This window comes from Notothenia coriiceps, unplaced genomic scaffold (genome assembly GCF_000735185.1).
Source record: "Notothenia coriiceps isolate Sejong01 unplaced genomic scaffold, NC01 NC01_scaffold00034377, whole genome shotgun sequence".
Lineage (NCBI taxonomy): Eukaryota > Metazoa > Chordata > Actinopteri > Perciformes > Nototheniidae > Notothenia > Notothenia coriiceps.
In genome coordinates this window covers 439,950-455,569 of record NW_011367078.1, presented here as the reverse complement: position 1 = coordinate 455,569, position 15,620 = coordinate 439,950, and the positions used below count along the sequence as shown (strand labels likewise).

Sequence of the window (15,620 nt, the reverse complement as noted above, 5' to 3'; positions counted from 1 at the left end):
GTTTAAATGTTATTTATTTTTATGTTCCTAAGAAAATATATTGTGAAGTGCAGCATTGATTTAGAACATAACCATGTCTCGATACGGGTTGGAGGGGCTGAATTTATGAATCCTTTGCACAACTCCTTTAATTGAATTTTCCAAATCTCTCACCACACACAAATAATCAATACCCACTGCTGAGGGAAACTTGCCTCAGAATTATTAGGGCCTTTCTTTTTCAATTTTGTAGTCATCAGCACATACAGGCGCTCTGGGTATTTGTAATGCCGCCACTATACCCAGAGGATTTATGCTCGCCTCAAGCCTGATTGCTCACAAAGAGTGACTTCTTTAGAATGCTTACTGAAACTTCTGTTAACCTTAAAGGACGGTCGTAAGCGCTTCTTAAAACTGCACTCTCACTCTGAGGGAAAACGTAGTTTTAACTATCACAGCATAAGGTGGAAAAAAGGGGATGACAAGGCAAGTACAAGGGGAAAAATAAGACATCGGAGGAGAAGCAGGATTGGAGGATTGAACTTCAAGGTTAAAATGTCCTTGTGGATTTACTCAGCTGCCTGGGTGGGGTGGAGGTCATGGGGGGGCTCGGCTTGGCACCTCAGAGAGGAGAGCCAGGGGTCCGGAGGCTGAACATGCAAAGGGCTCTTCCTGGTGGCTGCCATGAAAGATGTATTTAACCATACTTGTAAGTTCAGACAAAACTCAAGGATCCAAAATGTACTGTGTTTAAAGTGAGACTCATGAAAGATGAAATCATGTAAAGTATTAAAGGTCCCATGTCATGGCCATTTCTACTGATCTACTGCTGAGGGGGCTGCAGCACCCCCATCTGCGAGGCTAACAAGCAGATGTTGCTGTTCAACCAGACATTCTGGGTGAGATGCTGACATTGTGAATCTTCTCATTTGTTACCATCGTCCATTATCCTATTATGAATGGATTGTATGTTTGTTAGGGGATAAACATATTTTTTAAAACAAACAGATTGTTTCCTCATGTGTAGGGGAAAAAACATGTACTGCAAATGAGTGCAATCTGTGTGTTTATTTTAAATATTTGCCCAAAAATAAAAACTAGGTGCTGGATAGAAGAACAGGTAAAAGATGGACATCAAAGAGCCATTGGTTCGAGTCTCACTTATCTTAACTATTCCTTCCTCCAAACCAAGTGCCCTTTCAGCATGCCTCAGGTAATGTGGGCTTGAAATCACGTTACTGCTCCTAAAACATCATAAGATGACTTAATGGAGCTCTTTCAAGAATTAAGGATAATAGATAGAATTGTACTTACAGACAAAAGGGCCTCAGTCGCTCCACATGCTTATACGTTAAGTAAATGAACTTCTGAGCTCTCACGTTAAGTTGGGTTTTTCCATAAAGTATGTAGGGAGTGTAAAATATGCATCTCTTTGGGTATTGAGTCTATGAGTGGAAAACAGTTCATTACAAATGATCTATAAATCAATCACTACTTAGCACCTCTAAGAAACCTCTGCCATGGTGGGGAAATTATGAAAAACTACTGTATATTCTCGTGATTCACTATAGTATATTGTGTATGATAAATCTTTTTTGTACTTGTCTTCATATTAATAGCTTTGATACATAATAATGCATTATGATTTCCTTGGAATTCAAGATAAGAGAACCACCAGCACATACAGCACAGTACATTCCCACGACTTCATAAAGCACACAGCCTTGTTCAAAGGGTTTCACATATGCCCAAAGCCTTAAGGCCATAGCTGCAACTCTAAACAAACATTTTACACTAGTGCAAGATCATGCTTAAAGATACAATCAACGTCATCTGTCTGGATTTCACGCTCCCAGCTGATATAGGCCAGAACTCTTCGGCAGCTTTGAATAACAGTTTGTTTGTTTAGTTTGTATAATGTGTGTCTCAATGCACATAGAGGGCCGATTCAATCCCACATCTATCTGCCCTGACATTGTGAAGTCTGTTGTTGTAAGGAGGCTTATGCAAAACTGATACATTTCACAGTTCCACCATGTGACAAAAATGTGACATTCCTTGGGTGTGGATCCACAATGCATCATGTATGTTCAGCTCCCTTACTGGAACTAATTAAAATAATTTCTGACAACCTTATCGGAAAACAAGCTCGCCTCCTAACAATACCCTCCATTCATGTTCCACAAGTCACCATTGTATGATTGGATCACAAGAATTGCTCTGCTGCCGGCATAATATGTGCCTAAAATAATCAAATTAATTCTATCCCTAGGAAATCTACTCATTGACTTGTTTGTGTATCCATAACAAAATGTTGTTTTTCTGCAAGGGTCGCAAAGCACACGATAGTCTGGACAAATGAAACAGGCATCCATTGATGCTGTTAATGTTAAGTAGCAAAGAAGATGCAGGGAGAAGCTAATCGAATGGTGAAATAGTAGCAGAGGGGATTGTCCTTGGGAAATGAAACGGCCTCGTGACTACACAAAAACAACCAAACAATTGGCACTTAAATGTTTCGCAACACTAAAAAGACCTAGAGATAAGGTCAATTGACTACATGGTGCCATTCTTAGGCAATGGTGCCAAGGATGTCATTAAAACGTATTGTGAACAAAAACAGTCTTTATATAAGCAAAAAGGTAAGCTGCACATATCTTTACTTGCATATCCCCTATAACATTTCCAAACGTTATGTTCAAAATGTCCAACAGACCCACAATGTGGCCTTAAATTAAATACTGTAAGTGTGGAATATTTACATGCATCTTCAAACATGCATGAGAGCTTTAATCTTCTGTAAATCTTGTGATATTGATCAACCCTCAGCTCTGCTTGCATGCAGCCATAAAGCCTTTCACTGATCAATGTAATACAATTCCAGTTATGTGGAGTAGGTGTGTTTATCTTGATGACATAGAGCATAATATCACATGAATGTTAAACAATAAAGGATTGTTGGATACTCAAACATTGTTGTAGGTTTATTACCAAATACAAATGCCATTTAAAAATGTTGAGTAATATAGAAAGCATAACCCAAAACGAGTGTCTTCTATTTGATGCCATAAATAACCACAGAATATATTTCATAACTTGTTCATGTATTTCAGATCCAGGCGGGTCAGTAAAATGAACCCTTCTGACTGACTTTCATATTCAACATTGTACTCACTCTGCTCTCCGTGTCGCTCTAGCTCAGTCTTCAGGTCTGTTGTAGATCTAAGAAACGTCCTTGTTCACTGCTGCCCTCTGCTGAAAATCAAAAATAAAGGATCAATGGGATAAAATGGAAAGACCAGAAAAGAAAAACAGAAATGGTGGAATAAGGCAAACGAAAGCTGTAAATGAATGAGCTAAAGATTAAAAAAAAAAGCAGATGTATTGTGAAAGGAAAAGCCATGTCAGAAGTGAATATTCAGTAAGTAATAAAAACCCCATCAGCTCTCAGTCTCTAGATATGATAGAGTCAGAGACATTTCCGCCTATTGCAGAGATTTCAAAGAAAATGTCTTTCTCACCAGAATTTCCTCCAGCTCTTTCCTGGATTTGATGAATCCATCCACCCATGGTTCCAGTTTAGATCGCAAGGAGTCCAATCTGGTCAAAGCAAAAGAGATTTGGAATGAGGAAGGCACATGCTCAGAAGAATATATATTCAATTCTCACAGTTTGATTTTATAAATACATAACTGCTTTTAATATTGAAACCTTGAACATAGATGACTTTTTAAAGGTCTACACATAACTACTCATATTGACTTGTTCTATATGTTGGCTGGCTATCATACAGTTAATTGATCAGTTACTAGTGGATTAAAAGCAGTTAGGTGGTGATTCCTGAATGAGGCCGAAGACGATTAAAAAACACATGGAATAACAGATACAATCCAAGACCCAAACATTGAAAAACGTATTCATCCCGAATTGTTGTTATGGACCAAAAAATTGCCTATAACTATCATTGCTTATCTAAAATACCCTGGTGTCAACGCTATTTCTTTAACTATTGTATTGTATAGTTTATTTTAATTGTTTGTGTTTTTTGACATACCTTTGTGTTTCATGGATTGGAAGTTTATCTGTTTTTGTTCTGGCGATCTTTTTTAAATTCACTTTTTCTCTCCAAGCACAATTAAACTTGTTTTGAAATGAACAATAAATTAAAACACTGCTATGTCTCAAATGACCCTAATATGACATAACCAAGTGAGTATTATGAATGTACTGTAAATCGAGCTCGTGTAACGCATTAGTGACAGCACTATAAAATTAAAAACTAATGCTTGTCTTGATGGATGTGCCAGACACCAAATGTCTGCCTTGACTAAGGAAATGGTTCTTGTGTTAAGTGACTCTTATACAACTATTTTTAGTGCTATGTAAATCACTGATAATTTGTCCAGTGATGGATCTCCGTCATCCCGCGTCTCCTGTCATTAAATTCTGATATGTCACTATGACCATCAGGAAAGTATGGCAATTGAAATATAGCAACTCGTAAAAGGGAGTTCTCTGTAACCCTTTAACACTGTGCTCTACTTTGGGTCTCTGGATATTGACTGTTGGCAGTAAAAAATAAATAATAATGTGCAGCCTACAGTATAAGCAATTGATGAAATAAATATCTAAAGTATGGGAATTCACTTTTCAATCACTGTAGGAAGCACCACATCCTTAGTTACACAATCTAGAGTACATTGGCAGATTTGCATTGACTGGCCAGGGAACAGTACAAAAAAAAAAAATGACAATAAGCGCGGTATGAATTAAAGTAAATTACTACATACTTGTGGTGGAAACTTCTGAAGCAATTGGAAACAGGACTCAGAGAGACACGAGGAGAGCTGGAGCTTTGATGGCAAACAATGACGGTTTATTTGGAGCTTTGGCCGGAGAATTCACAAGACATGTCACGGGCCACGGTTTGACCACACGGTAGAGATGCCACAATCCATTCTGAAGAACCCTCCTGTAGCTCGAGGTTTTAACTAGTTCAGAGTGTAATAATCAACATTCTTCAATAGATAGACTAAACAGCTGAGGACACAGTGGATCACATTTGTTGTCGCTTATGGCTCGGGGTCATCTACACCCTGAGAAGGATGTGTTCCAGGTGTCCCACAACAATAACTATCTCTCACCGAGAGTTGCCCGGTCATAAAGTGGTAACAACAACAACTTGCTAGGGCAGCCCCTCCTTATGGGAGATAACGGCTGATCAAGGTTGGTCAGCTGCATCAGAGGGCAAAAGGTAAACATGTAGGGCGAAATTATTCCCTGACAATATTCAATCAGTATGTATTGCATACTGCCTACTGAACAAACAATTAAGTATGATTCTACCTGCCGTAAGGCCACATAGGCTTTTCTCACAGCAGAATTATTGACTTAAGGAAAAGCACAGGTGTCACTATAACACTAACGAGAGCTCTGTTCTATTCAACTGTTCCAGCCAGCCAGCATGTACAATACCTGGAGCTTGAAACCAAAGAAGCTAAATAGAATTTAGCCACTATTTCATTTTCACCTGTGCTGTTTCTACTGTGACAACTCAAAATGTCCTCTGTGAAAGAGGCATTTAACCTTAAGATTGCCCTTTTCAGATAGGAGATTCTTAATCCAACCAATAAGCCAACTAATGTAAATAGACTGAGCACTATGACCAAGCATGGATACAACAGTTATGTTTCATCTGTAGCTCATGCCTATAATATAACATAAAGGTACAATAAAGGAAAGTTGTGTTAAACTTCAGCAATAAAACATAATCAATATCATGCAGCAAAATGTCCTTTCACTAGGCCTATTTTGTCTCATTTACATATTATCATGATAATGAATAAGAAACAGGTACACTTTCAGTGAAATTCCCACTTCAATACCAGAAAGAAATTGTTATTTTGGGGGGGAAATTGAAGCCAAGAAAAACATGTAAAACATATGTATGGGGTCACAGCAAAGCAAACCCTTGGAATTAAAGCCCCCCAGTCCTCAGTCGAGGAGTAGAGTACTACAGAAGTCAGACAAAAACTAACTATGAAGCTTATGTCAACAGTCTGTGATGTAAGTGTTTGTCAGGGAGAACTCTGTTGTTGGTGTCATGTAGAAAGTTAATTATCATGCAACATATAATAAAGAATACAGTAAAAATATACTCACGGTATTTAAACTGTAGTTTCAAATGTATGCATCTGGCTCTATTGTCACACTCAAGCAGCTCGGGTAAAACATAGAATGTCCTACATATAGTTCCGCGCGTCTCTTTATTGCAAAAACGATTCAAACAACCCAATAAACGCTCTAAATGCAATATAAATCCGTATTTTATATTTCAAACATTATTTGTATCTGTATCATATCAAATGGTTTAATATAGAATGACATTCGTTTTTAGCAGGAACGTGAAAAATAAATTGTGTTTCTTCCGAGTCGTTTTAGGTGAACTCCGATGAGTTATTGTTTACCTAGCAACATACAGCAGGATAGCATAGCAACGGTGTTTGGCAAATGTCAATGCTCAACGCAATATCTTTCATGGAATCAGTTGAGTTTTACGGTGTGATGAAAATGTAAAGCTAATAGCATTGCAGTTAGCTGCAATCTCTCGCTATCTTACGGTTTTCAAGCTGCAGAGTGCTAAATTAGCTAGCTAAAGGTGACATCTCTTCTCCCAAAGATGTCTTTCCAGGAGACGCCTGTTCCTTCTGATGAAGAGGAGGCTTTCTACGTGCATTGCAGAGCCGCATATCTAGCTGTATTTAGATCAAGTTTGACAAGTATCTCTTCAAAACAGCAGTTATGTCGTGGTAAGCTAACTTTATAATATTAAATACACTACTTAGCATAACGTTAGATAGATAAACACCTCTGAAAAAGCTATCAGTAGATGAAATCAAATATTGTTGCTTCAATTTCCAGCTGAAAGAGATAGTAGTTTTAGGGTTGATTACTCTTGTAACTTTTAAACCCAAGTGACCTGTTGGTGATTCAGGAGACACAAACAGTAAAAGTGTAATTTTGTAGTTACATTACATGTTACCTTTTAGACGCTTTTATCCAAAGTTGTCACGGTTGTTACATTGTGCACTAAAGAAACTAATTGTGAGGGATTTTATATTTTTTGAATTGCATACATATCATTTAAAAGGAATGTCAGAAAGCTGTAAAACATAAACAGTCTTTGTACTATTGTTGGTTGTCCTCAGCCTTTGATACTTAAGTTGTCGTTTCAATATTATTTCCAATTTATCCTTTTCAGCTCTTCAGCAGGCTGGTAGAAACCCAACACACGCAACTCTCAATAAATACTGGACCCCGAGAACCTCCAAACTGAACTTTGATGAATTCTTTGAGATTCTTAAAAGTGAGAAGAAAACTGAAGAAACTGAGCTAATGAGAGCCTTTAAAAAGATGGATGTTAACAGTGATGGCTACATCTCACACAGTGAACTGGAGAAAGCCCTTACCACGGTGAGTACACTCAAATATTTGAACTACTGATTTAATTGAATAATATATAATTAGCCAACTGAGCTAGCTCAGTTACAATTGACCCAATAATGTTTTATTTTTTATGAAGACTGCCTTACCATAAACGGCTTAAAATCTATAATTGACTCACGCTAAAATGAAAAAGAAAATGTTGTTAATACTAAAGAAAATGTGTTGAATCTTCCAGAGAGGTGAGAAAATGACCACTGAAGAGGTGAATGCTATTTTCTCAATGGCTGACATAAACAAAGACGGCAAACTGGACTATGCAGAAGTAAGTTTGAACTAGAACGTTGATTCTAATGCTGTTACCACTGCTGTGTAACACAATTGTCCAATTCAGTAGTATAAGGAAAAAAAGCACAGTGTTTCCCCTATATACAAATAGCGGCGGTGCAGCTCCGCGCTCACATTTTGCTAGGCCCGCGTGCCTTAGCATCGCTGCTATGACTCCATCCTAGGGGAAACACTGAAGCAGTATAGGATTTGATCCAATATTGTCTCTATTTAGTGTCATATTTGTACCTCCATCTAAGATATACAGTATCTCTGACCCTGCATCTTACTTTAAAATGTCCTCATGTATCATCCCCTCTCTTCTGGTTTCCTCTTGCTGTCAGTTCTGCAGATTGCTTGTGTCTACTGTAGAGCAGTGTCAGACGGCTGCTTTGGAGAGGCTCGAGGCTAATGCCAAGCTGAAGAGACAAAACTTTGGCAGTCAGTCATACAGCCCTCCAAAGAGCTCAGTGTCATCAGCAGCAGCAACTCTCCCTCAGCCTCCAGAAACACCCCGGGCAGAATCAGACACCACACTTAAGAAAGGTACTGGTGCTTCCCAGAATAATGTATCGTAAAATTGACCACCACTGAATTGTGACAGATATGTTTGAATATTTTAGTATGGTGTTTTTTTTACGTTAAATACATGAAGTAATTCCTTTTTACTTTAAAAGTTACTTCAAAACACTTTCACAGACACTGTTACATATTTATATCTAAGTTCTTGACATATTCAAATCTAATATCTTTATATTTAACTTCTGACTATATCTCATAGAATTCCCTTCCTGATTTACATATCAACATCCCTAATCTGGATTTCCCAACTGAATTAAATGACAAAAAGGTAAAGGGACATGGCTACTAAAAGAACAACACATACAAAGCAAATATTAATATTAATAATAATAATAAAACAAAATCTGTTTTCATCACCAGACACTACTCTTCTCAGTGTCTAGGTATTGATCAAAGTATATCCAGCAGACTCATGGAATATCTTAATGGTGTATGACTCCATAACATAATGGCAATTTGTGCGACACAATCTACAGGTCCAATGTAGCAGCCAATGGCTAAAGCACATCATGTATACTTCAGGTCCCAATTCATAGTTGCGCACCCATACACACACTGCTTGCCCCAATACGCCTCACCGATTAGATTTGATGAATAAATAATAGCTCTCTTGTTATTGATCGATTTTTCACTCCCCTGTGACAAATCACCTCATTAAGACAGTCCATACATCATAATAGCCACACAATTAGGGCCGCTTGTTTGGAAGGAGGAGACTGTAAAGCGTTGTGATTTGGGTAATCACTTCTGCCATTAGGAGATTGACAAAAGCTCCATATGCTGATGAATAATGCTGCCTTTCAACTATGGTTTTGGAGTTAGAACTATTGTCCCAAAAAAAATGTGCTTAAACAAACAAGGACTTGTATCAATTCAGCTTCTCTATTCCACAACTGTTGATGATAAACCTACAGAGTTTTTTTGAAGACAGCCCAGTCAGCCAGTTGAAGGTGTATGTAGAAATTATTGCCAGTTTTCCGGGGCAAAGGGAGGAACAGAGATTCTGGATGAGCGAGCCAGGGACAGGCCCACAGTGGGAAGATAGATGGGGTTGATTTAAGTGGTCAGTCCATGTTCATGTTATTGATTCGGAGGATTCCACCACTTCTCACTGGGGAGATGATGAGGGATTAGACGGTGGTCGAGAGGAGGGCCCAGTCTACCACCGCTGCAAAAACAAATGAGCTCCCACATAGTAGTCGGGATTATCACATTATTGTGCCTCTCCCATGTATTGATCTATACCCGCTACATTTTAACAAGGCCCTAACACCAGCTGCGATGTGATCGCACATGTTGAATGGGTTATTCTTGGAGCTCAAAAACTGTTTTGACTGTTCATTTGCACCAACATTTGTCAGTATAAACCCATAAAACATTGAGAATTGTGTTATAAATATATGGAAGATGGGTTTTTGTTGGCTATTTGTTATGCAAATAATTGATTAGATACAGATTAATTTGCAGGTGTAACCACATCAGGTGTAAGGTATCAAACAGGTTTTGGAAAACAGACAGAACAATTGATGAATTGTCGTGATGGTCCTCCGATAATTGGTCTGCTTTCAATATCAAGTTCAATATTTGCAGTTGCTCAGTGCCAGTAACCACTAGGGCTAAAACAACATACTCACATTCAGTATAAACTCACATTGAAGCTTTTGTTGGCCCGTGTTTCTTTGCATCTTTGTCCACATTCACACAACAGCTACAATTCGCTCCTCTAGATTAAAATACTGCCATCAATACAAAATAGATCCATCACAAATACCATGACAGTGGGTCTATTTATTTCTCTGCTGCGATAATTTGCTTTTAAACCAATCACATTACTTCGGCTTGGAAACAATCAGACCCCTCATTCGAGAATTGATATTTTCTGGCTTCAATTAGAGTTTAAGGGGAAAAGTTGTGCGAGATAATGGATATGAGGCGTTGCTGTTATGCCATTTGTGATTTAAAAGGTCTCCATAATTAATTAAAAGGGATTTGTACTTGAGATCACACTTTTTCACCAACTAAATGCAAAGTAGCCATCTTTACTTGAACTTGGGACCGACTTTATGAGAAGACCGATTACAGTGTCCATTATCTTACGCACCTCATCTCTCTTTTAAACGTGTGTTTACTGTTTGCAGAGAGGAGGGCTGTACTTATCTGCCAGTCAGTCTGTTCTGTTGCATCATCTGGATTTATTTAGCATTATTTAGGGTCTGTTTTTGTGTCAGCATTTAACTATGTGAGTGTTTATGTTTGTGTGTGTCTCAGACAGCCGATCATCCTCACGTCCTTCTTCCGCTCGCAGCAGACGGTCGTCCTTGTCAAACTCCATCACTATGACATCCAGCACCAATAAGGCCAGCAAAATACCAGAGCCTTCAGGCTTGCAGGTAACCCCCCCCCCCCTTCATAGTTATAAGTATGTCTTGTATTCATGCTACAGTCCGATCTACAACCAAAAATATCTTCATTTCAAATCCATACGTCAATTAAATGTAAGATTAATTGACTATACATTTTTTTAAATGTAGCAAAAGATAGCGGTTTTGAGTTTTGGTTAAGCCCTCCAGTCTTTCTATATTTCTAAACTCGTGTTTTTCCTGCCATGAAAGACCAAATATAACAACATCTCTCTTCATTTATTGCTTTTTTTTGTCTTTCATCCTTCATTTGGCACAGAAAAAAGTAGATATGGTGGAAAAAGGGGTATGAAAACAGCTTTATTATTTTAAACAAAGTTATAACATAAGCAGAGCTGTAAAATCATTACTCGGCTTTTATCAATGGTGTTGGATGACATGTGACATGTTGTGTAAGATGAACTAGATTGTGGCATCACTATATAAACATGAAAATGTTAGTATGTTGAGTCCAGTGAGAGGCTCTATGATAGCAGGGACCATGTTACCCAGTGTTTGTGATGGGCTCATTTAGCCCAGGGTGGAAAGATATACACTGTATTGATCCCACGCTCTTTGTTTTCACTCTTTTTGGCTTAACCTCGGCTGGTTTGCTTTACAGCAAGAAAAATAATTAAATAAAAATAACAGCCTCCTGCTCCATCTCTCAGGTCCAGGCACTGTGTTGAGATTGGAAAGGGCCAGACATCACGGAGGAAAAAGAATGTGTGTCCAGAGATTACCTCTGAGGGAACTTCTGCTTTATTGGCTGCTACATTGCCACAGGCTGATAATTGGGGGAGGGGTTAGTGGAGGGAAGGCAGTGATTTTTTTTTGTGGTTGTGAATGTGTGACTTGTGGGATGCAAATCTGTCTTCATGATTACACAAATAACCAGAGAGGAATATTCTTAATTCCAAGGATTTGTTTTCACAAATAGGTTAGATTTATAAAAAAGGTGAAAGTCATGGTTTAAATGTGAGAGTGTGTATGTGAGAGTATTTTTGTGTCTGGTTTGGTGACCCTCTGCGTTGCAGTAAATCAAAGCTGTGGCTGGAGCTGGTGACAGCGGCTGTATTAGTCTGCAGGCTGACCCTCTCTCTATGGAGGCATTCATTCTGATGTCTTTAAGCAGTTGATGGGTGCCCATGGCAATTTCCCTCATTTAATATTGTCTGGACAAACCACTGAAGTGTTATGGTTTGATCTTTTATGCCTCAGCCCAAGATAAATACTTTGAGGAAATGGCTTTTCTTTAAGGGAGTGAAATGCTCCGTATTTATTGTACTTTCTTTGTTTAACTTGGTGATTTATGTGTCCACTAAAAGGAAATACAGCCTGTTCCAGACCCATTCGGCCCTCGGTGCCCTCTTACTGTGTGTCCACACCAACTGTGTTTTCATTTAATGTGTCTCCAATGAGTGGAAGGAAAACTTCCTTGTTTTGATGTTCCTGTTCAATTTCAATTTATTACCTCATTTCAGTTGTGCTGCCAGAGAAAGGAACAACAAGATTTCAAAATGAGAGGAATGTTAGGGTTCATAAATATTGCCAAAGTAGCCTCTTGATGGTTTGGAATGACCGTGGGCCAAAGATTGAAAAGGCTGTATTTATAAAAGTTAAATGGACTCTAATTTGCCATATCAGGTCCTACAGGGAGATTTACTTCATTCTCCAGCAGAAGCACAGTGTGACACTCCTGCCCTCCTCTGGATCAGCAGGAGTATAACAAGTGTTGTGACGTGAACTGTGTTATAATGAATATGCCCCCTGAAGGTTGGAGTGGTAATTATTACAATGGCAGTTTCTGTTAATCATTGAGCAGCCTCACTGTAATGATTGACTGCTTAATTTGCTTTTTCATGCCAAAATATACTTCCCCTGTCACAAGATCAATCCCTCTTTTAATAGGAACTGCAAATTAGTTTTGGTTTCCGTTCAATGAATAGATGCATTTGGTTGTCAAGCAGCAAAACAGTTTGTTGGGGTTGTGTCAAGATCTAATCAGAGACCACACTAAACAAGAATATATTGGGCTACGCATAACATGATATACTGTGTCTGTAATACTTCAAAGGGCTTAAAAAAACTGGGTCTGGGAAATCATTATTTTCCTACTTTACTTGCTAGAATATATTTGTTCATTTGGATTCACTTGGGCTGTTGTTAAGCAGAAATGTGATAAATGTTTCCAGGACTGGCATCACAGTTACATGAAGGGCTGTTTCTTCCTTGAGGATGATGGGAGTATCAGCTCTCTGCAGTACCAGCTCCACCTTCCCCAGACAACCACCGTCTACCTAATCACCCAACCACTCAGCCTCAGCCATGGACTCGGTACTGCCACTGTTTTCTATCACACTTAAACAAGAACAAATCATTAAACGGTTAAAAAGTGAATACTGTATTGTTATTAAAGATATCTTAAATGTTTCAATCAGAAAGGAATACTTAAGCCTGCATACAAGTGGCCTCTTTGTTTGTCCTATAGATTATATAAATCAGGGATGGGCAAATGGCGGCCCGCGGGCCGCATGCGGCCCCCACCTCCTCTTTTTGCGGCCCTCAGATTAATTTATAAACAACGTAATTAATTTTAAAAAAAAGATTTTATTTTTTATTTTTTTTATTTTTTACTTGTAGTAGCCTACTGATACCGTCCACTAGACTCCTAGTTACGTCGCGAGCTGCGTACATGATTTCAAATACCGCAAAATAATCTGTGACGCATTTGTGTGTATTGTGTTTGTTTCCCGGGGAAACCCTCACAAGAAACACCGGCTGTTGTTATGTCTGCTGTCACGTTAAGTTGCCTCTTGTAATTATGCCTTTACAAGCTTAAAAGTTGTATTTATCATGTGAATTTGGCAAAACAAGTTTAATATTCTTAAAACCAAGACTTTGTTTATTTGAAATCAGATGAAAACAAACTGTCACGGACCCTGCCGTGTTATCTATCAATCTATTTATCAACTATAACCTTTTTTCTATGGCGTGAGAGGACGCTGGCGCTGACTGCTCACCGCTTCTCTGTCCGAAAACCTTGTCTTTCTTTGTGTTAATCTAAGAGTTTCTGACCACTTTCTACTGCTATAGTTTTCTAACTATTCTGTGGCTTTTGTGTTCTGTATTGTATATATATATGTATATTTGTTACACCCGATTGCCATTTTTGACGGACGCTTTGGTTTTCTACCCTGCTACAACTGCCATTGTAGCCCACCTGCTAACGCTGCTCCATCCATCAAATAACCAGCCCCATTCTTCGTCCTGCCCCTCCCCGTGGGCCCTGACTCTGGTTCTTTAAACCTCCCGATCCTGCCGGTCCCCCCATCTGCTGTAAAGGACAGCCTGCAACTGACCTCTCATCCTGTCTGACGGCTGCCAACAGCTCCACTTTCAGCGCCGCTGGTCTACAACCATAGCCAGCGCTGTGCTAACGCTAGCATCCTACCGCGGCACTACGATGTTACGATACTCTGTCTCCCAACTTTTTAATCTCAATAAATGTTCTGCGCTTCCTCTAAGCTTGTCTATCATCAATTGCCTCGGGCTTCTACGCACACGGAGGTATGTCCATAGAGGTTCCAAACGCAGATTTGTTTACTCCCGGTCCGGAAAATCATCCATAACATCTATCTGGTCGACTAACCGCCATGTCCCACAACTGTCATGTCATCTGAGCGCACTTATTACTCCATATTATACACCCACCACTGGTCCGTTACAATCCCAGCTGTACCAAAAACCTGGAGTGGATTCCACTGCCCTCTTCCCAGAGCTGGTCCAAATTCCTGGAGTGGATTCCACCGCCCTCTGCTCAGAGCTAGCCCAAATTCCTGGAGTGGATCCCACTGCCCTCTGCTCAGAGTTGGCCCAAATACCTGGAGTGGATTCCACTGCCCTCTGCTCAGAGCTGGCCCAAATACTTGGAGTGGATTCCACCGCCCTCAACCACCAAAAACTGATAATAACACACCTCCTTCCACCTCCTCTCCGCTCCTCCCCCCCATCTCACATTCCTCCCTGCACTGTCAACCTGGACAACCTCTTACCTCTTCAGCCTGTGACCACACCACGCCCCTCCCACTCAACTAATATTGCCCTCCTTAACATCCGATCACTCAACACGAAAGCCCTCATCCTCCATGACACTATCTTGGAAAAAATCCCTTGATTTCTTCTGCCACGAAACCTGGGCAAACAGCCGATGACTTCTTCTCCCTCACCAAAACATCCCCCCCCCTGGCTTTAAATACATCACTAAAACCCCCGCCCCTCCGCCGTGGTGGGGCCTTTGCTGTAATCCACCAATCAGACATCTAGATCACAGAACTAACCCTCCCCTCAGATTCATCTTTGAATTCATTAGCTTCAAGCGCCTCCCTCCTGACAGTATCTCATCTACCGGCCTCCTAAACCTCATCCCTCCTTCTTCGATCACGAACCGCACTGACCTCATCCTGTCTAAAGTCGTATAATGCACAGGTGACCTCAACATGGCACTTGACGCAACGGCACCTGCACAGCTTCCATCCAAATTCAACAACCCTACTGGACAATTTATCTACTTTCACCCAACATGTCACCTTCCCCACATGACAAAGGACACATCATGTTGATCTCCGCTCACTGCCTTACCAACCCTCCCAGTGATTGACCCACCCGTTGCCATTTCCCTCTCCGACACACAACCACTACAAGTCACCATGCCAAATCCCCCACCCCATGCCACCCGAAACAAACACCTTCCTAATCCTACAACCTCTCGCCAAGAACCATCTGCTCCGAAAAAACTGCATAGATACTACATCTCCCTGGACGGCGAACCCTCAGCTCACCGAGTGATCTGCTTCCACCACCTCAACTCCACCCTAAACTCACCTCCTC

The 15,620-nt window shown here is 39.9% G+C and overlaps 1 protein-coding gene across 1 annotated transcript in view; it reads left to right on the top strand.

The window, feature by feature from the left end:
• The first annotated feature begins 6,431 nt into the window (after positions 1–6,431).
• The window catches only part of efcab7 (EF-hand calcium binding domain 7), a 13,949-nt gene continuing 4,760 nt past the window's right edge, over positions 6,432–15,620 (top strand). Inside the window, exons 1-7 of the mRNA XM_010790538.1 lie at positions 6,432–6,788; positions 7,241–7,452; positions 7,661–7,747; positions 8,094–8,295; positions 10,600–10,721; positions 12,926–13,067; positions 14,510–14,796. Coding sequence (XP_010788840.1) covers positions 6,659–6,788; positions 7,241–7,452; positions 7,661–7,747; positions 8,094–8,295; positions 10,600–10,721; positions 12,926–13,067; positions 14,510–14,796 — 1,182 coding nt within the window. The 5' untranslated portion in view covers positions 6,432–6,658. The remainder of the gene's footprint in view (positions 6,789–7,240; positions 7,453–7,660; positions 7,748–8,093; positions 8,296–10,599; positions 10,722–12,925; positions 13,068–14,509; positions 14,797–15,620) is intronic.